This window comes from Lonchura striata, chromosome 1 (genome assembly GCF_050655825.1).
Source record: "Lonchura striata isolate lonStrDom1 chromosome 1, ASM5065582v1, whole genome shotgun sequence".
Lineage (NCBI taxonomy): Eukaryota > Metazoa > Chordata > Aves > Passeriformes > Estrildidae > Lonchura > Lonchura striata.
This window is the reverse complement of record NC_140703.1, coordinates 16,057,577-16,078,500: the sequence shown is the minus strand read 5'-3', so window position 1 is coordinate 16,078,500 and position 20,924 is coordinate 16,057,577. Positions and strand designations below refer to the sequence as shown.

Sequence of the window (20,924 nt, the reverse complement as noted above, 5' to 3'; positions counted from 1 at the left end):
GAAGACTCTTTCACAATGCTGTTTATCTACCTCTTACTAAAGGTATCTCTGCCTAAGGATGTAGATATCACCATGTATGGAGTGGAAACAGAGCATATTGGTGTGGACAGGCCAACTAGTCCTATCCCTGCTGGAAAAATCCAGGCTCCAGGGCAAGGCATTAAACTCTACTCATTGTCATCCTACTCCCATTTCAGAATGGGTCAACCCAACACTGAACTCATCAGCTTTCTGATATGAGCAAGCACATGCACAGCACAGAACCCAGAGCATAACCACTCTCCTTCAAATTAACTCCTTCAAGTATTTGCAGCCCTCAGCCACTGAAAAGAAGATCTCAACACAGAGCACTGGAGACACTTTACAAAGGCTGTATTGATTCAGGTATACATCAAACTTGAATTCAATGTTTGTAATTAACAGGCCCAAAGGTGGTCTTATGAGTGAGCAGCAAGGAAAAATGGATGATTCAGAAGGTAAGATTTTTGGAGTGCTGTTTCATCTCTAATGAGGAGTTCTTCTGTATAAAAAATGCTGTATTTTCATTTACTGAAACCCATTTGAATCAGTCTCGCCTTGTTTCTACCAGCACCCCTAGTTACAAAGAAGGAATGCTCTGTAATTAATTACCAACACTTTCAAAGGTCAGAGTAACAGCCTGTAGAGAATTCCATCTCTGGACATGTTTGAAAACCACTGCTCATTTGAAAACCAGGTGGCATGTAAGAATACAACAAAGCAAAGCAAAATGTAGCACTCTTGCCTCTAGATGGAGGACCACTATATGGTCCCCACACAGAAAATTCCACATATTTTCAGGCACAGGAAAAATTGCAGTACATGGAGTTAATAACTGAATATTTTGAACATGAAACGTTGGAAGAATAACCTTGGAAATATTTCCTACTGCTTTAGATGAAGGTACTAGACATACTAAGAATAATCTACATCAAAGCAAACACTCCCAGAAAAGCCCCTCCTCAGCAAAAGCAAAATACAGTTTGACACAGTTGATGTAATTTGTGCTTTTACCATGGATTAACAGTAGAGAATAGCCTAAATAACACCACCCTGCCAACCAAACAATATACTCAAAATAATACTTTAACATTACACAAACACCACATAAAGGACTACAAATACATATTGATTGCTCAGGTACAGCCAGCACATTCCTGAAAATCTCTGTGAATGCAATTTGGACATCACTTTCACCACACAGCCAACATTTCCAAATTAGAAATTAAACTGTACCTGAATGCTGCCTACAGCTCAGTATTTTGCATTAGTCTAGAGCAAAGCACTGTGTGTTAAGGTTGAATAACATCCTACTAACAGCAGCCTCACTAGCAGAGGACTAGCAGAGGACAGTTTGACAATAGATTCCCACACACCTGCAGGTGAATAAAAGAATACCTGAGATTTTCCTTTGAACCAGTTTCAAGAAATGAATCACACTTTATCAAACATGAAGTTATAAAGATCCTGACAACTGTTTAAATAAATAAATTTCCAAAGCAGGATGAAGCACTGTGCAAAACCCAGTTACTGCTCTGGGTCAATCTATATAACAAATGAAGACTAAAACAAACACACAGAATTCTGCAGAACAGCTGTATCCGTCTCCATGTTAAACACACACCAGCAAGCTTCTCTCCACATAAAGGTAGCCTACAACAGCCTATTGGTTCAGCAAATTCAAACAGTGGCACTCCCTTAGTCCTACATAAACCAATCTGCTAGGAAAATTGCAATTATGTGACAAGACGTGTGGAATGTTCCATACAATAAAACGGCAGTTCAGAGCTCTTAAAAGAGGGCATAAAAGCTTCAGTACTTCAATTATACCACAATAACTGTGCAACCTCAGACCTCAAACATCCAAGGTCATCCAATTAGGTACAGTATTTTAAAGTTTAACTTGGTGCAGAGGAAGAGAAAGAAATTAGGACATTTGTTTTCATACATCAAGTGCGAACAGATAAAAAAACTACAAAAAAATGCCCCTTATACTTCTCTTCACCTAGGGATGCCCCATTTTGCTTCAGCCTGCATCTGAAGTTCAGCTTTGATTCCCTAAACACAGCAGCAGCAGAACAGAGGGATGGTATTAGAAGTCTGAATATCATCTGACAAACAGGTCACTGGAATAACTTTTTTGTGAAAGAAGAAAACCTCACAAGCCATATATGCTTATTAAGTACAATCAACTTTCTTTCTAGTTAATCTGTAAGAGTGTTTTTAACTAGACAGTGACAATTTTGGAACCTTGGCAGCGGTTGGGACAATACAGTCCTTTCCTAAAAAATTTAAAATTTTTCTTGCCTCTGAATGTGGTATCTCACGGTTAAAACAACAACAACAAAGCAATCTGACAAAAAACCTATTCAAAAACACACCACAACATTTAGGCATTCTCGAGTCCCCAAAAATGTGGTTTGTAATTCTCCCAAAGAGGTCTCACCCTATCTTGACACCTTCTGCAGTCTAATGCAATGAAGTGAGTGCCACAAATAGGACTTTATCTCATCCACGCTCATTAACCAGGTGATGTACCCATATTTATGTTCTAATAAACAAGTCCTCATCATTCACAGAAAGAGAGAACATGGAACACACCAGGGCAGCTGAGTCTCCTCTGTTGGAAATGTCTCTTCTCTTACCTGATGAAGGTGCCCAAGGAAGGCCTGGGCCTGGGCTGTAGAGATTGCTCCTCCGACAGGCACAGGCTGCTTTTGAAAGTCCAGGCCGTTTGTTTGCGTGCCTGGAGAAAGAGAGATATTGAAAACAATTAATTACTACTTCTAGTAAGTGCAATAAGAATTAACACTCCAACTTTCCTGCTATTCTCTCAAGATTATATAGTAAAAAAACACTCTGAGAGTAACAACAATTGCTTGTGGGTTTTTTGTTTTTTTTTTTTTTGCAAAAATGTGGTGGGAAGCAGAGTCGAGGCTTCGGTAATAGAGCATTTGTCAGCTGAACAAAATCAACATCATATTTTCTTTAGCTTCCATCATCTATATGGGTATCCTGAAGATATTTAAAAGATGTGCATATGTGGCACTTAAGGGACATGGTTTAATGGGGGACTTGGCAGCATTAACAGTTGGACTTGATGATCTTAAAGGGCTTCTCCAACCTAAACAATTCTATGACCCGTGTTTTTCTATGTACACTACTATCCCATCACTCTCTACACAGTTTGAGAACCAAATGGGTGCTTGCTGCTATGATTAAACTGTGTTTCCATTCTCCATGCACCCTCTATCCAATAGCTGAAGACTAACTTTTAGTTCAGAAAGTGCCAACAGCAAGGTTCATAAAAAAGGCACCTTCCCTAAAAGACAGGTAAAATAACATTTGATAAAAACAGAAATCCCATCTATATACAGCAGTTATGGGCCACAGTTTTGCTCTTTTCAGAAATGACCCCTCTACATTTCTGTAGAAGTTTGTTCACAGGTCTCATTAGATAAGATAACTGCCTGGGCTTGCCTCTGCTTCTTCACTTACTCTCATGTAACTAAAACCTAGTTATTTTCCTACATTTTTGCAATCTTTTCTTCAACTGCTTGGAAGACATGAAAACCCCCCAATTATCACTAAATAATCTGTGTGTGAAAAGAAAAAAACAAATGTTTTTCTACCCACAATGGCTAATAACAGGAAGGGATACTCCAAGTGTGTTGGGCTGCAGGGAATTTCTAGAACAGATGATGCAATCTTTAAAATTGCGTGACTGCAATGAAGCAAAACCAGCTCTAGACTTGCATGTTTATTCATCATGACAATCAGATTTTGTTTAGTGCCCACAGGCAGGTGTGCATAGTAGCTCCTACTTCAAAATTCATTCCATCATCTACATTCTCTGCCATAAAAACCTAGGTTATCTACTGAGCTAAAGAGTCACAGTTGTTGAACAACAACAGGTGGTGGCTATTCCTTGGAAATACCTGCAACAGCAAGCAGGCATAAAATGTGATTAGTAAAATAGACTGTCCAATACCTCACACTGTGATTTTGACCTGCAAACAGCTTACACAGGTAACATCTCCAAAGACTGAGCCACAGTTCAATTAAACACTGACATAATATCAAACTTTCTACCATCCATGTAAAGTATATCTAAGGTGGTCCTTTGATGCATCTTTGGTGAGGGTTCTGTGTGGGAAGATTTGGTTGACTTCCAAGTTTTCAATTCTATGCTTTGGGCCAAGGTTTACAAACTTAAGAGACATACATGCAGCCAAAGACCCACAAATGTGTTAAAAATATTCCAATTTTAAACTGCATCAAATTATTTTTCTTAATTAGTCTAAAATTCCAATTCAATGTGAATATAAGGACTCTCACTGGTCTGTATTGCTCCTGAAGGGATGCAACTTGGTTGCCTTTCTCCAAAGAATGGAATATAAGGTCTGCTGGAAAGAACCAGAAGAATTTTACCTATCTTCGTTCTTTCCAGTAGACTTCAGAATTATCTCCATGTAGAGATACAAAGGGAATGAAAAAGTAGTTGGCTAAATATATGAAAATAATTCCTGACAAATAGCTACCATAAGTCAAAGAAACAACCTACCACCTCCTCATTTAATCAAAGGTTTTGAATTACTTTTCAATGGTCAGGGAGTGAAAAAAATAAGGTACGAAAACCTTCTGGAGGGCAAATACTTCTCATTCCAAGAGGAAACTTGTGGGGGTTAAAAAAATTATCTGTTTCTGAGATAATCAGCTGCAGGCCTCACCTTAGGTAAATAGGTGATGCTGTTCTAGTTAACTATCTTCCAAAAAGAGCCTCAAAAAATCATGATACCATGTTAAAAGAGCATTACTGTGCAAGTGTGCAGAAGAAATGCTCCAGTTAGCAGTTCTGCTGACTCTTTTAAGGAAATCTGAAACAAGCCTCTTAGGTGATCATTTAGAACAAAGCAAGCTCTAAGACTGAGCTTAAAATCTTCATGGCTCCCAACAAACACCTTAGACAGGCACTGAGAGAAAACAACATTTTCTTTAAATTCAGTCTTGAGAGACATCAACTCACTCTCCTCAGGCCTCCCAAAACTAAATTCTGGGTGAAAAAAATCCACATCACACCTGTTTACTCTCTGTACTACTACTTGCATCTTAAACTCTCTTTGGTTTTGGAGGCACAATGTCTCTTCCCATCTGGATGAAGCCTTAATTTTGGAAAGAATGCTACCCTGGCTGCTTGCATTTATCACAGGATGCCCATGTCTTTTGAAGAAGAGCAAGGAAGATGAAGTGAGCACAGCATATGAGAGAACTTGCTTTTAAGGTGCTCAGAAGGATGTGGCATCACTCCCATGCAATCCAAGAAATCTGATAGGAGCTGTCAGAAGCAGAAGTTGAGCACATTGTAAGGACAGAAAGGACTAGAATGCCACTTTTGCTCAAGGTAAGAGTTAAATACAAAACCCTGTGATGATTAACAGACATGGCAGATACAATCAAATGTATCATTATTTTAACAGTCCTGGGTATTAATCTATTTTCCATCTTCATCCCAACTTCCACAACTGCTAGAGCTCGCTAACACCAAAAACAGCCCAAAAAGAGTGGGAACTTTCCATGTCCCATCTCTCCTTTCTTCTTGGTTGCAGCTCCATCCTCCCTGTCCTGCTCCTCCTGGTGGTTCACCAGCAGTTTGTTTTGGTCTGGGTGCTCCACCCCCAGACAGCAATGGGATGGAATTTCACTCTTACAGTCAAGGTCCATGTAACCCAAGCATGTTTAAAATATGGCACAAATTCAGCCATGTGCTCAGGTACTTCGCAGAACTGGTTTGGATGAAGACTAACAGAGTACTACTCCAAGGAAAGGAAAAGAACAGCAGATACTGAACATGGATTATTTTATGGCATTTTGGAATTGTACCTGCAGAGGGTAAAGGCATGACAAAGCAGAGCAGGCAAGGTAACATCATACCTGCAGTCAGGAGAACAATTTACTCTCGAAATTACAGATTATAATCATCAGACTTCAGCCTGAGTTTGTAAACTGCATTAGAAAGGAAGAGGAGTGAGGAACTCCAGATCAGGGGAGATGTGGAATAAGGTGCAAGAAAGAACTCAGGAAGGGAAGGCAACCAAGGAGAAGGAAAATTTCAAAACCAGCTGGAGTGGGTATCTGCACTGTGCTCTGGAAGACATCTCGCAGCACTATATTTTCCCAGCTCACCTCTCTCTCCCCCTCTTTGCTGAAAGACAGAGATACCCCCAATACTCCGAAATTGTTGTTTCCCTATCCACATTTCCTAATACCAAATTCAGCATTGATAATTGCCCAATTTTAGCAGTTGAAGAATAGTTCACGGTCTCTCTCCTACAGACTTCCTTCTTATGGAAACTGGAAAATCAATCTTTGGAAATGAAGCAATGCAAACAAGTATCCTTAGAATCCTTCCAAATACTACACTTACAATAATTATTATTTTGCTGCTATGTCAACAAATGTCATAATAGTACAGTTTTCATAGTCATTATAACCTTGGCTTTCACAGTTCTGCATTCACACAGCTCTTACAAGAGAAGATGTATTAAACAAACAAGAAAGTTGAGCTGTTTTGGAAAATTTTACATTGCCTATAAAAAGGAGATCAGATGGGCTGTCCATTTTCTGTAAGGTAAGATATTTTTCCTACTTCTTTCTCCAGTAGATACTGACTATGTAGACTGTCTGCCCACAACTGAAGCCTGGCAAAGATTCCTCTAACTGTGCAATACTGATGACTAGTTGTTCAATACATGTTCTTAAGGAAACAGCCATCCAACAGCTCCTGTACTCATATGTTTTGGTTGTTTTTTTTTAATTGGTCTGAAATACAGGTTGGTTTTTCAGATGCTTAAAAGGAAAGTCCAGTTAGCACAAAAAATTTAAAGTCATAACATATTTCAGGCACTGTATTGTGACCAATATAATTAGAGAACTTTACAATGTTTCTTAAATAGCCAGAGCTCAAAATAAAAAACCCAAGTTTGTTAATTTCCATTAAACTTAGCTGATTGCTCAGAGAACTGCTGATATTGTCATCTTTAACCAGTGGTAACTGTTTTTTTTTTCCTGAGAACACCAGCTCTGCCAAATATAAATTCACGCTCTACAGTAATTTCTCTTAACATTTTCAAGCATTATCTCACTACAGTTTAAAACAGGAATGACCCAAACAAGCATCCACTGAAATTTAAAAGATAGACTATTAGTGTTTACACAGCAGACTCAAGTGATTTACAAATGTCACTGGAAAGCAGACAGTTAGAGGAAGTTACAAAAATAAGAACTCTGAGTGTTTATAAAAATCATCATCAGGCATTATCTGGGGAGCACAGGCACTGACAGAAAATCAATGGCACTTCCAGTACCTCAGCATCCAAGCTGAAAGCTGACTTCTTTTCACTCAAGTATGCACTGAGCCCAGAACCATAATCTAAGTACCCCGATCAGAAGCCTAAAATTACATTCTGTGAGTATTCCTTTCAGAGTCTAACATCTGCCAAGTTGACTAATACAACTGATGTTTGAGTTCCCAAAGAACATCACAAATGCCATCAATCACTACCTCCAGGGGTTTAGGAGCACTACGTTTTAAAACAAAGCAATGACTGCAGAACAGAGAGTCCTCAAAAATTCTAGATTACTTTAGTTCATATAATTTAAAAATCAGGACACAAAACTGAAAGGAAAGACTGGAAGCATTTAAATTAAAGAAGCAAAATTCCAAAAGTTTTAAACACCAGTCAGAGTCAAACTTCCATAATAACTAACTTTAATGATAGAGTATAAAAAAATACAGTCATTGTATCCCCTTTTAACATGAAAGGACCTACATGCAGCTTTACAATCCATCCATTTTATGCCATGACTCCCACCTTCACAGTGATGAAATATTTGCCTAAGAGAGCTGAGTTCTGCTGAAGCAGATGCAATGCTCCTGTGATAATTGACTAATTACCTTTGAATAAAACAAATCCTCCTCCTCACCAGCTCAGCTGAAGTGAAGCTGCTAAAGTTGAACTGGGAGAAGTGTGTTGGGAATGCACTCTGGAGAAAGCACATGCAGGGAACTATGGTCCCACAAGGGAGGAAATCTGAATTTTCTCAGAAGTTTACACACATTCTCCAGCTACAAGGCATCCACACGGATATTTAAAACCATTGTTCCCTTGATGCTGTTTATGATCATGAAATATTTACGGCCCATATGCTTTTGAAATAATGTTTCATATCATCTTAAACCCTTCTTAAACACTTCTGTGCAGCAAAATAATTGATACCTCTCCCATTAAAATACAATGACAATTATAAAACCTGAGATGCCAGCAACAAAACACACGTTAATAAGCAGGAAGAACTCCTTTTCACTGAACTCGTATATTGGCAGAAAAAATCCAACCTCTCAGAAAAATAATATCAAATAGATCATCTTAAAAATAATATTAAAAACTTCACCACAACTCCAGTTTAAAATAAAACTCTTATTATCAAACCATGAAGAAGAAAACTTGTTTCCCTCATACAAGGTAATCAGACTTCTCTCAAAGCAACAAGTTCCCTCTCATCAGAATTTTCTCTTCCCAAATGCTATTCTGAGCTGAGAAAAGATTCTAAGCTAGGTTAAACTACTTACTTTCCATTCAGAATTTTGCTTACTTGGCTTTCAGAATGAACATTGTATTACCTCCAGAAAGGAATTAAAACATGAGATAGCATGATTAAGTTACAGTGGTTCAATGAGTTTCTTTAATGGCTTAGAATTTGGTCACATCTTAAGAGTATGCCAAACAGCAGATTGGCCCTGACAGAATCCCAACCAAAATTCAATTTTCTGTTCTAACCCACTAAGAAATTACAGAAAAGCTGGCTAAAATTTTTAAAAATTTTGAAATATTGTGCTTTCTCCATTTGACTTGTTCTTGAGAACTGTTGTGACAGTTTGAATGAAATCTAAAACGGAAACAGGATCAGGCAGTGGCCCACATCTGCCAGGGAAAATTTCAACCCAAAAATAAACCAAGTTAGAAGTGCCAAAGGTATGCTCTGCCAGGAAAAAATGAGACTATTTATGGAGAGCTAGTGCCACCAGAGCTTCTGTAGTATCAGAAACATTACAGATAGAAAAGTGAGGAAGGGAAATCTTATATAAGGAATGTGGATGGTGCTCCAATAAAGTAGGTATGAATAATGCCCCACATGCAATAGGGTTAATAACAAAAGTATTCCCAGCTTCTCTAAAATCAAAGGGTGTAGGTTTTTATTTGTTTAGTTTTGTGGGTTTTTGAAATCCCACTAAATAAGTAAAGAAATTTTGCTTTTAATATCCATTCAATTCCACCAGAATATATCTGTGCACCAATTGATCATTTCCTACCTGTGTTCCCGTCCCCACTCTCCATCGATGGTTTACTGGTTTCTGACGGATTGTTCATTCTTGAGTCTGCATGAAAACAGAAAGAAAGATAAAATGATACAGCAAAAAAATCCCCAAATCTATTCATACCTTTTTGTTCAAGGGAAGTACAGAACAGCAGAAATTTCCTATGTACTTTACCCTAATTCAGATTTATAACACACACAAAAAAAGAACAACCAAAACCAGAACACAATATTGAATCTTCCAGATAAATATTATTTCAAAATTTTCTATGACATTATTCCCATATGTGAAAACATGGTATTAAGGGAATAAAACACACCATGCTGGAGGGCAGTGATAGGTAGAAACTTAATTTTCAATACAATGAAAGTCATAGAAGAAAAAGAAGAATGGGGGGAAGAAGGAACAATGATTACACCAAGATTCAAAAACATTAAGTCTGACCATCGTGGCCTATATTATTCTTGTGTTTATTCCCCCTGCCCCACCCCAACAAAAGAAAGGAAATTCAGTCATTATAATTAAATGTATGCCATTTTCCTAATACTGCATTTCTATTTTACTGGAATGTCAGTGACATTAAGTTATTTTATATTTCCTATATATTCAGGCAAAACCATACAAATATAAAATAATTCCTCTTCTTTCTCCCTCTGGACGAATGTATTGAAAAGTCTGCTCCTGGTTTCAAAGCCTGTCAGCTGAATACAGTGCAATGCAGAGGGCCTCTCCAGATGGCAGACAGAATATAGTTTCCTTATATAGGAATCTATACAGATGTTCTGTGTACAGCATCAGCTCTCCAGCTTATTACCTCCTCATTCCTTGCCACCGACCCCAGTGTGTCACATTATCACAAACTAAAATTACAAAAAGAATCTCAAGACAGAACAGCTCATAAAGTGAAGTGTAAGCAAATCCTTGAGAGCACTCTCTTCCATTCCCATAATGAGCTAAAAGCAAGTTCAATGAGCTTAAAATGAACCCTTTACTCCAGGATATTCTCTCGCTAGGTGCTTAAAAGGTTACCTCTGTCATGTACTTTCATCAAAGCAGTGATTTCCAAAATACCAGTAGGCTGAAGAAGAATACAGGAGCAGCATTAACTGTGCTGCATCTTTCCCCCAGACAGTTCCAAGAATGTCCAAGACTGCTTGGCAGCCCATGAAAGCTGGAAATGAGAAGGAGTATTGCCATGTGACATCACCTGCTACTACCAGTGCACAGGAAAGACAGGGACCTGTTGGAATGAGTTCAGAGGCCACCAAGATGGGCTGCTGCACCTCAGCCATGGGGAAAGGCTGGAAAAGTTGGGGTTGTAGAGCCTGGAGAAGACTCCATGAAGGCTTTACAGCAGCCTCCCAATACCTGAAAAAGCCTGCAAGAGAGCTGGAGAGAATTTTTAGAAGGGCATTCAGTGACAGGGGAGAATGGCTTTAAACTGAAAGAGGGCAAGTTTGGACTGGATATTAGTAAGAAATTCTTACTGTGAGGGTGGTGAGACACTGGAACAGGTTGCCCAGATATGTGATGGATGCCCCATCCTGAAAGATTTTAAGGCCAGTTTGGATGGAGTTCTGAGGAACCTGATCTAGAGCAAGGTATCCCTGCCCATGGTAGGGGGCTTGGAGGGTTGAAACTGGATAATCTTTAAGGTCCCTCCCAAACCAAATCATTTGATGATTCTGCGATCAGTATTTTAAAACTAATATAATTTTCTACACGAACAACTGTGGCAGTTGAACCCAATAGAGCCTTGAAAATCCAGAGGACTGTAACAACCACAAAACCTCCCCTGACAAGCTAATGCAACATCTCCAGAGCCTCAACTCTTCTCAGAAAGTTCCTGTGCCTATTCTTAAATCTTTCAAATGTTCAGCCACATGTAAAAGAGATCTGGACTATCAGTGATACCCTTGGTATAAAGGCGGATGTGTTAAACTGTTTTTTGAAAGGGGGAGGGAATGAGGAGAGTGCAGCTGAGTGCTGTTGGCCCACACCTGAGGAAGTTTGGCGCCGTTTTTCACAACCTCTGCTTAGCACATTCAAGCTACAAATTCAGTCTTGAAAAACAAGAATTCTGCTAAGGTTACAAGTACAGAACCTATAGCTTCCAAGCTCCTTATTTTGTCATTTTCCACATATGGATGGCATGTTTCACACTCTAGAAACAGAACATGGGTTCTACTGACTATACAGAAATGTCTGCTCTTGATTTAGCCCTCTCTGCTGAGAGATCCATATTTCTATCTAGACATTGCATATATCTTAAATTGAGTTTATTGTTGTGGCAACAGCACACCTAGAATGATTTGAGGCAACAAAATGTGGTTTGATGCTTACAGTGATTATAGGCAACATGCTTTTGATAAGCAGTATTCATTCATTCCTTTACACACAGATGACTACTGAAATTTCACTTTAGGGAAGACCGAATGGGAGTCCTTTGCTTTGGACACAAATATGAAGAGTCCTCCCTCATCCAACAGGAAAATGAGCAAAGAGTTCTTACAAGTCAAATACATTTTGTTGTGGAAACCAGGCTAACTCATAAGGCTACTGGACACAGGATGTAATTTTAAGCCCAGAGCAGAAGAATAGCTTGAACTCAAGATACAACTGACCACAAAAGGGAAGAGCACAGGTTGAGAAAGTTGTCTCTCAGAAAGATGGAATCCATTTGCTGAACCACATCTGTTGCAGGAATTGAAGTATTAGAGCCAAGGTGCAGGCTACTAATGATAGAATAAGCAAAGCAAACTAAACCCAGAGGGGGGACACAGCTGTCCTGTGCCCAGAACTCAAGCAGGGCAGTCACTGTTCTGTCCTATGAGGAAGCTCACACAAGAAGCCTTCCTACATGATGAGCAAGTTTGCTCAGTCACACGAAGTTATAACTGTACAGACCTCTTTCCAAAAAGCAAGCCAGGACACGTTTTTCTGTCAGGCTATGCTGCAAAATATCCTTCCAGAATAGGTTTTTTAGTACTAGACATACACAAAGTTTACTTAACTACCAAAAGCCTGTCTAAATGAAGAATATTTTATTGTAAAGGTCCATCCTTAACAAAGACCTCAAACATTGCTATTGAAAAAAGCAGCAAGTTAGAAGAAGAAACATCTTTCTGGTAGTGCTCAGGTTCAAGCGAAGGATAGCATCCATTATTTCACCAGCTGACTATTTCTTGTTCAATCTGTGAGCCTTCTGCATGTAAAGCATCAAGAACAATACAGCTATTTCCATTGCAAATGGTATGACATCCATCTGAAGCACAAAACTGCTACCAGCAAAACAGGCTCATATCCGCGGGATACTCAACCTACTGATTCATTCTATGTCGAATAAAAAGGCTGCTTGGTTTGTATGTGCTCGTGCAATTTCTGCTTCAAACTTAAAAGAATAAACAAATGAAGTGGGCTTAAAAAACCCCAAGCCTTAATGCCTTCACCTTTTTTTCTTCCTTTAGATCTTCCTTGGGTTTTAAATAAAGGCCCTGGGCTACAACTTCTGCCAACATTATCTAAAAACAAACTCCCCAGAAGGAAGGATCGAAAGCAGCAGGTGCATGATTGAAATCAAACTCTCAGGAGTGAATACATTCCATGCTGCTACTCTGCTAGCAGGGCTGAGGTGTCGCCAGGCAGTGCTGTGCCAGCCTTTCACACACCCTCAGGAATATTTCCAAAGGCATTCAGCAGTGGACACCGGACCAGCCTGAAGTGTTATAATGACTGCACACAGCTGGCAAAGCAAAGAAAAATCTTAACATGTTATATAACATTAACTGTTTTCTTTCACCCAAAGTAAAAGCGGAACTGCCTAATATTCCATGTGCACCAGCAAAAATTATTCATTTATATGCACGGGAGAAACAAAGTTTAATGTGAGTGAAAACATGACAAGAATTATTTAGAAATTAATTTTCAAAAACCACATCATATTCAGAAACAAACATACTCAAACGTCTGCTTTAAAATTTAGCATTAAAAAAAATATCCTTTTACTTAGAGATATATGTTCTTATATGAACTTATATGATTGGAATGAAAATAATACTAATAAAAAAATATATATATATACATTGAGCTTTTGGGGGGAAAAGCCTTGAAAAGAAATAAAACCTATTGTAAAATTGAGATGATCCATTACTATAAATAACTTTAAAAGACACAAAGAAGGAATTATGGCATGTCTGTTCCGCAGTCCTGATGGAATCTCAGCGCAGGAAATATATTATCCCAGTAACCTTAAGCACAGCTTGCAACCGTATCAATGGCAACCACTGTGCACTCCCCCTTATTTTCTATTACACACGAAGAACCTTGCTATATTAAAAATACACACACATAACATACATTCTGTTGTGGAATGGTTCAATACAGTTACTAAATTCTTTCAACACTTATGCTCCCTCTCATTCATTTTAATGCCTTAAAATGCATAACACACAGATATGCAAGTCAAGCCCAGTGTTTGTTAGAAGGCAAATGCTTCTCAGACTGAAATCCTAAAAGCAAAAGGTCTGAATTAATATCACCCAAGCCTGTGTAGAGGAAACGAATTCTCCTGGAGCAAGGGAAAAGAGGGAAAACAAACAAACAAACCAAAGCATGTATTTCCCTGGTACAGATCGAGCTATCCACCTAGCAGGCAGCTATTTGCTGCCGATTCACTGGTGAGCTTCAGCCCCACAAATACCTTCTGCATATGTGATTAAGCCACTATGCATAGTCAATCTCCCAGCCTCGGTGACCATAAGAAAGAGCTGAGCTGGTACCCACCTAGAACGTAGTCGCTGCAGTCCAGCATTGCTGTGGTATCCTCTACAGGTTCAGATAGTCCAAGGAACGGGAGAATGGCAATTTCTATCAAATCTACACTACTGCTCTGACTGAACATGAAAGGGAGTGGGGAGGTGGGGGGAGAAATACAACTTCAGTTACACCATAGCAATCTTCAACCGAACAGGGAAACTTCAGTTGCTGTGTGGAGTTTTAGTCTCTCCTACTAGCTGTGTCTGACATTGTCAAGGCGACTGAAGCGTGAAAAGTTCCCCTTTTTGTAATAAAATAGAAACAAAGATTGCAGCTGGCAGTTTCCATAATGAAGCTTAATCAGTATGCGCCTGATTAGGGCCTTATGCAAATCTCCTCTCGTTAGCACAGCAGCCAGCACTTTGAAGTCCATGAACAATTCATTTGCAGAGTACACTGAAAGCGCTCCCTGCATAATTTAAATCACGGTATAAATATTTATCAGCTCATTTGCATATTAATTGGCAGTGCATGAAGGGAAAAATTATCTCCCGAGTGCCAGCATAATAATTAGGGAACAAAATGAATTTTCTTCCAATAGCTTGGCTTCTCAGCCCTAACTCAAGCACAGTACCACAGGGGATCAGGGAGGGGAAGAGACAGAGTTCTGTTCAAATGCCACTGAAATGACACGTACAAATTAGAAACAACTCTACAGACTTAAGCACCTTTAATCTTATTCCTGCTGGCAACAATAACATCAGTAATAAAGGGGATTTGGAAAAAGCTTTCCACACAATCCAAATAATCCCACGAAAACAATTAGCAAGGTAGAAGCTGAACACAAAGCTGTCAAGCCGGTGCTTGCACATCTGCGTGGAGTTTTCCACATGCGAACATGCACTGTCTCAGCAAGGTCCCAGGCAGGGAAGAGAGTCCTGCCAGGGCAAGGAAGTGGCACGATTCCCTTTAAACAGCTAAAGAGCTTGGTGATTCATTATCGGGTAATCCCTTTGCCACGGCCAACTTAGCAGCAGTGGATATGTCAAGTATTGTGTAACATTTGACACCCATTAATCTATCCCGAGTGAAATCAAAATAGATTTAGTCTTTTGCTTTCCAGTGACTTCCAAGAAAAAAACCAAAAATCTATTACTAATCCCTTCAAGCATGCACACAATATGGCTAAAGAAAGCTTATTTGCAGAGCTATGGTTTTTCAAAGGGGCACGTCACACCCACGCTGCATCTTTGAACCACTTGGTGATAACCAGAACGTGCCTGCTGCTGTGACCACAAAAGTACACTGGAGCACTGGAGAACTGAGAAGAGGCTTTGGTCTATGGAGAAATCAATCTTCTTTTCCAAAAGTGGTCCAGAGAAGTAAGTGGGCTAACTATGATGTTCTATTAAACCATTTCAGATAGTTTGTTGGCCACTCAAAAACTTGTGTCCTAAACAGCAAGAACATTTGTATAAAAATTCAAGCATGATGCGAGAATCACAAAATTTATTACTCCATAATCTGGTCAGGAAAAAGTAGTGTGATGATGCAGATGATTACAGGGTTGAGCCACCCACTTCCAGGTGCTAATGTGAATTTAAAGAGTAAGTTGTTTTTCCTTTAAAAATACCATAGCTGTACTTTTCTTCTCCTCATTTCTCAAGTGAATTCAAGCACCACCTCTACAAACAAGAGGGAGTGAGAGAAAAGGGACTTCTCAATCATCCAGTACTGACTGGAATTTATTTCCACGCTTGACCTCTTCTTCTGTTCAGGTTCATATCTCTACTTAACACAAGATGTTCCCAGCTATATATTTAACATGAGTGATCTACACTTGAAAAAGATTGCAAGAAGAGAGGGAGAAGGTGCTCCCTACTACAAGGAGACAACTGCACGTGCTGAATAGGTTTTCCTAATACCTTGTTTCCAACCTGGTTTTCCACTCACTCATATGTCCCACTGAGACCTCTGAGGCACACATTCATGGTTCGCAGACCTTCAGTAAACTTCACTCCTTCATACATACTTTTGGAATGCACTGGGAGATAATCCGTTTGCTTTATCGGAAGAGCCTGGACAGCACTGGTGGAACAAACCAAGCACTTGAGAAAGCAAGGGGCTGAGCTGAGGCAGCAGCAGAGCAGGACAGCAGTGCTCTCCTCAGACCGAGGGCGCTGGGCTGGTGGAACACAGGTGCAGCCCCAGGGGGCAGGAAGTGACCTGACCGTTAGCATCGCGCACTGCGTGGCCATGGCTGATCTGCCTCACAAACACCAACCCCCACACAAACCCCCACTGGAGCTGCAACATCCACTAACAGCCTAATTGAACTAAAAAATTATGTGTTGACCTGTCAAATTAACAACTGGCCAAGAAAAAACCCAACCAAAGAAAAACGCTCCCCAAACCAACCAAAATCAAACACCACAAAAAATCCAAACCAAATTGTTCTTTCAGTGAGTTCTTCATTCTTTGGCAATTTTATTATCTTACCTTTTATCTAAGCTCATAGAATCATAGAATGGTTTGAGTTGGAAGGGACTTTAATGATCACACAGGTCCAGCTCCCTACTCTGGTCAGGGACACCTTTCACTAGACCAGGTTGCTCAAAGCCCCATCCAGCCTGGCCATGAACACTTCTAGGGATGGGGCAGCCACTTTTTGTTTGGCTCTGTTTTTTTGTTTGTTTGTTTGTTTAAATTTACCATTGTCAATCTTTTAATCTCTGCTGCAGTAAAATAGGAAAATGGAAAATGTCTGGAGAAGAATGGTGACTATCACTCTGCTCCAAAACCAGTGGTGGAATACACATTCGATTAATGTTCTCTTTAGGTTCTGCCACAACACTGCACATTCTTTTCTTTATGGCTAGTCATTAAAAGTTACTTAACACCCTGATCCAAGGACATACTTCTAGTACTCATGTTTAAGCAAAACAGCACTCTGGGCTTTGTTCACAGTTTCATTTTTCCTCCAAAGACACCTCTCAGAAGAGAAAATGCTGCACCTTGTGATAAGTAAAAAGCTTGAAACATCCCATAAAACTACAGATATCTCAAAAAATGTGTCTCTCGTTTCTCCTCTTCAGCCAATTCTGCAGTTTTTACATAATTATTTCCTCCCCCCTCCGCCCCCCCCCCCCCCATTCTTATTCAAACTCTTCCTTAAAATCAAAGGAACTATCATGGAGCCAGGTATGACAAAAGCAGATTTTCTTTCGCCAGACACTTTGGAGCCTGCAGATAACATTTCAGGAGACTCTTTCTACCCCATTCACTTCTTTTTGTCACTTTCTATGTATTTTCCACACCATACCACTTCAAATGAATGTCTTCTTTTGCAGTCTGCCCCATGAATATATCACTTTCTTTATTCAGTTATAATGACAGTACCTGGTTCCTTAATACCACTGTTTTTGGAAAGGGAACATCATTTTTACCTGTAGACTATGCAACTCTTGGTTTTTTTATATGGATGTGTTTCCATATATTACTAAAATGTCATTTACTACATGGCCTCCATGACAGCTAAGAAATTTCTGCCCTATCCAGCTCAGTGACAAGCATGACCTTTGCAAACTTCAGGGCCACACTTGGTGATGCGATTACCCAATAAGCCAACTCATTATTTCCCTTTTAAACAGTGTACTTGGAGTAGAGTGCAAAGGAATACATACAAATGGAATACAAAATACAGGGAAAGGAAATACAGCATTAGCTGAAACATTAGCATGCTGCCTTCATTAGTGTATCAATGCCTAGGACATTCTACCTTGAAGGTACTACATATTTCCAAGTCTCCAACCACCCAAACGAAACCTAACAAAAATTTCAAAAAACAGAACTCCAATGTGTTATTTAAAAAATTGTAAAAATCACACACTTCAACAAAATAAACTGTTATTAAAGTTGGCACAATCCTCTTAGAGTAATTATGGACAGACAGCAGTCTGTTCATAGCTAGGGCTGCAAGCTAACTAATTTTAGCCACCACCTTTGACTGTGGCTAACAGAATTGATTTTATCTGAAAATTGGTGAGTTAGCTCTGAAAGCCAAAAAGAGCAGTTGTCTGGAAAAGTCAAATAAAATTGGCCTGGTTTAGACTTACTGGTCATTAGGCAATTGCTATGAATTGGAATTTTAATCTACATCTAATTTTACTTCTCACAAACTCAAATCATAACTATCCTTTAAAACTTTCAATGACACAAAATGCCTTTCAAAATTCCTTTGTGTACATTTTGGAAGGAAATTAAGCATGTGGAGAGCTAAGCAGGAATGCTAATGTATCTTATCAGTGCAGGACAGCGGATACTTGTTAGCACCTGATACATTAATATAAAAGGGTTTGTTTATGGGTTTGGTTTTTAATGCAACTTATTCTTGTCCACAGAAGGTAGAAACTACCATGGATTAAGTCTTTTTTTCAGAGAAAGAAAACTGTGTTCATAACAAATTTACAATACCATCACACAAGGAGGGAAAGAAAAAGGGGGGCAGTGATATGATGAGAGAAAATAAAATAAATACCCTTATTCAAAAAATACAGAATTATAACTTCCACAAGCAAATAGACTTATTTGAAACTCACAGCTAATTGTGCCACTCAGGTGTATCATCTGAACACTTTGCCCTCCCCTTAATGCCTTCAACCCATAGCACATAAGAAAGCACCCATATGATATTTACATAAGTTTTTCTTCCATCCTGTTCAATGTTTTCTTTTCAATAGCAAAGGCTACAAATTCAGTGCAGTCAATTCTTGTTGTCTAAGTAAATATTATTGTCATAACATTTACTTAGAAATGATGGAATATTTTAAAGAGCAGCAAAAGTTAGCTCTTTACATGTCCTGAATTAAGCTCTCCTTCCACTCATTATGTTTTCACGGTTTTCATGCCTATTTCATGACGGCTTGAGACTTTTTCTTTTGTGTTGTTTTTAGTGGTTTTTGTTTATTTACATGCACCATAAGCACTGACTCCAGGAACTCAATTCAAAAACCAACGTGAAGTGTCACACCTTTGAAAACCAATTTGTGTTTAACTACCATGTTCTACCTGCCACAGAGCTGCTGCACATTAGCACATTTTATTGTCTTCAGGGCATTCACCTCCTTCCAATTTAATTTGAAGTTAGCATACAACATGAACAAATCATGCTGATTCCACCACACTTCAGGTATGGTTCAATACCACTACATATCATTGTTCTAGTAAATTTGTATATCAGAAGTAATATGAAAACTTAAGCAGAAGTTTTAAAAAACACACACAAAAATGTCTTAAAATGTGGCTATGGGAAACACCTGTTTTGGATTTTTGTCCACTTATATGGGTCTCATTCTCCTTTAAAATTATTGGTTTGTCAAATCCAAAATACTCCACAAGTACTAACAAGTACAGAGCACCTTGGGTAGATGTATTTTGTCTATTAGTTAACACCTCTTGTATTTTATTACATTTACAGGGTTTGCATGCCTCACATTGCTTTTCAAAAAAGGACTGCAGGACAAAATAAAGTCTGAAAAGAAGACTGATGTGAAGTTACATGAACAAAACACAAGGGAGGGCTGGAGAACAAGATCAGTAAAACTTCAACATTTATCAGAATTAGGAAAAAAGGGATTTAAGGGTGCATGTCTATGTTATAGCAGTACTGAGAGGGAAAAAAAAGGCCATATTACTTCCCCTCCTCCCTATCTTCCCCCTTCCCCCAAACAACTCAAAAACAGCCTCATGGAAAGCTAGCAAGATTTTATGGATGCTGCATCTTGGGGCAGCTGGAGAACCTGGAGCACCACCAGGCACCAGCCCCATGAGGAATGGGGTGACGCCAAATTTCCCCTGGCAGGGAACACCAGCCAATCCTCACATACCTCCTGCACCTAAAGTGGGGTCATTTTTTCCCACAAATGACATTTATGAGAATGTGTCTTCCCCACTATGCTACTGAAATTGTGCACACATTTTAATGGGAAAGTTAAATGCAGTTCATACTGCCAAAACACCAAGCAATGAAGGTAGTTTCAAACACTTATTGCAATACACACTAAAAATACCAAATATTTCAGAAAAATAAATATTATCTAATATGCAAATCACAACACAATTGACTTGCCCTGACACAGAAGAGTACTTATGCCAAGCTCAAATATTGAACATAAATATTTATTTTAGCAGCTGTATGAATTATTACAGCCTGGAAGCATCACTGTTTGTGCATTCCAAAAGCATTAATTTTGCCTCCCTGTGTCCACTCACATAACAGAGACAGGCCCTCAAAGCTTAAAAATGTTATTTTCAAACTCACCTGTAAATCATAACATAATGCCTTATGCCAACATGCTGTTTCCCTGTTTTCCAGTTTGCCAAAGTAGCAATTACTAGTCTAGCTTGATGAACAGGGGCTCTACAAAGACAAGACTAATTCAGTGTGTGACTTAACCACACAGCACTGCTCAAATCCCAGAGCCTCCACACCACTTGTCATTAACTACACTACAGGTCACTCTGAAAACAAATAAATCAAAGTCACGGGTTTAAGCTCACAATGAGTCCTGCTGGAGCCAACTGGATTCATCAATACCAACAGCACGGATAGTATTTAGCTCTAGTTAGCTAATTAGAGTGTTTGACAAACAAATTAATAGCAAAAAGCACATGCAAAATCTCTGCAGTACATCCTATGAATTGAAGTTGCAGGGCTTTGCAGGAACTGCTTTTGCTCTCTCTACCTTAATAACTATCTCAAATCCACGGAAGGATA

The 20,924-nt window shown here is 39.1% G+C and overlaps 1 protein-coding gene across 15 annotated transcripts in view; it reads right to left on the bottom strand.

Moving 5' to 3' along the window:
- The window catches only part of POU2F1 (POU class 2 homeobox 1), a 116,937-nt gene that overhangs the window by 43,018 nt on the left and 52,995 nt on the right, over positions 1–20,924 (bottom strand). For 12 of the 15 annotated variants that reach the window (XM_085590029.1, XM_085590065.1, XM_021550166.4 and 9 more), the window contains 2 exons: positions 9,389–9,454; positions 2,664–2,764 (listed from right to left, as the gene is read on the bottom strand). In XM_085590029.1, coding sequence (XP_085446155.1) covers positions 2,664–2,764; positions 9,389–9,454 — 167 coding nt within the window. Of the gene's footprint in view, positions 1–2,663; positions 2,765–9,388; positions 9,455–14,176 lie in introns of those variants that run through there. The other 3 variants (XM_085590053.1, XM_021550164.4, XM_021550165.4) reach the window with 1 other exon arrangement.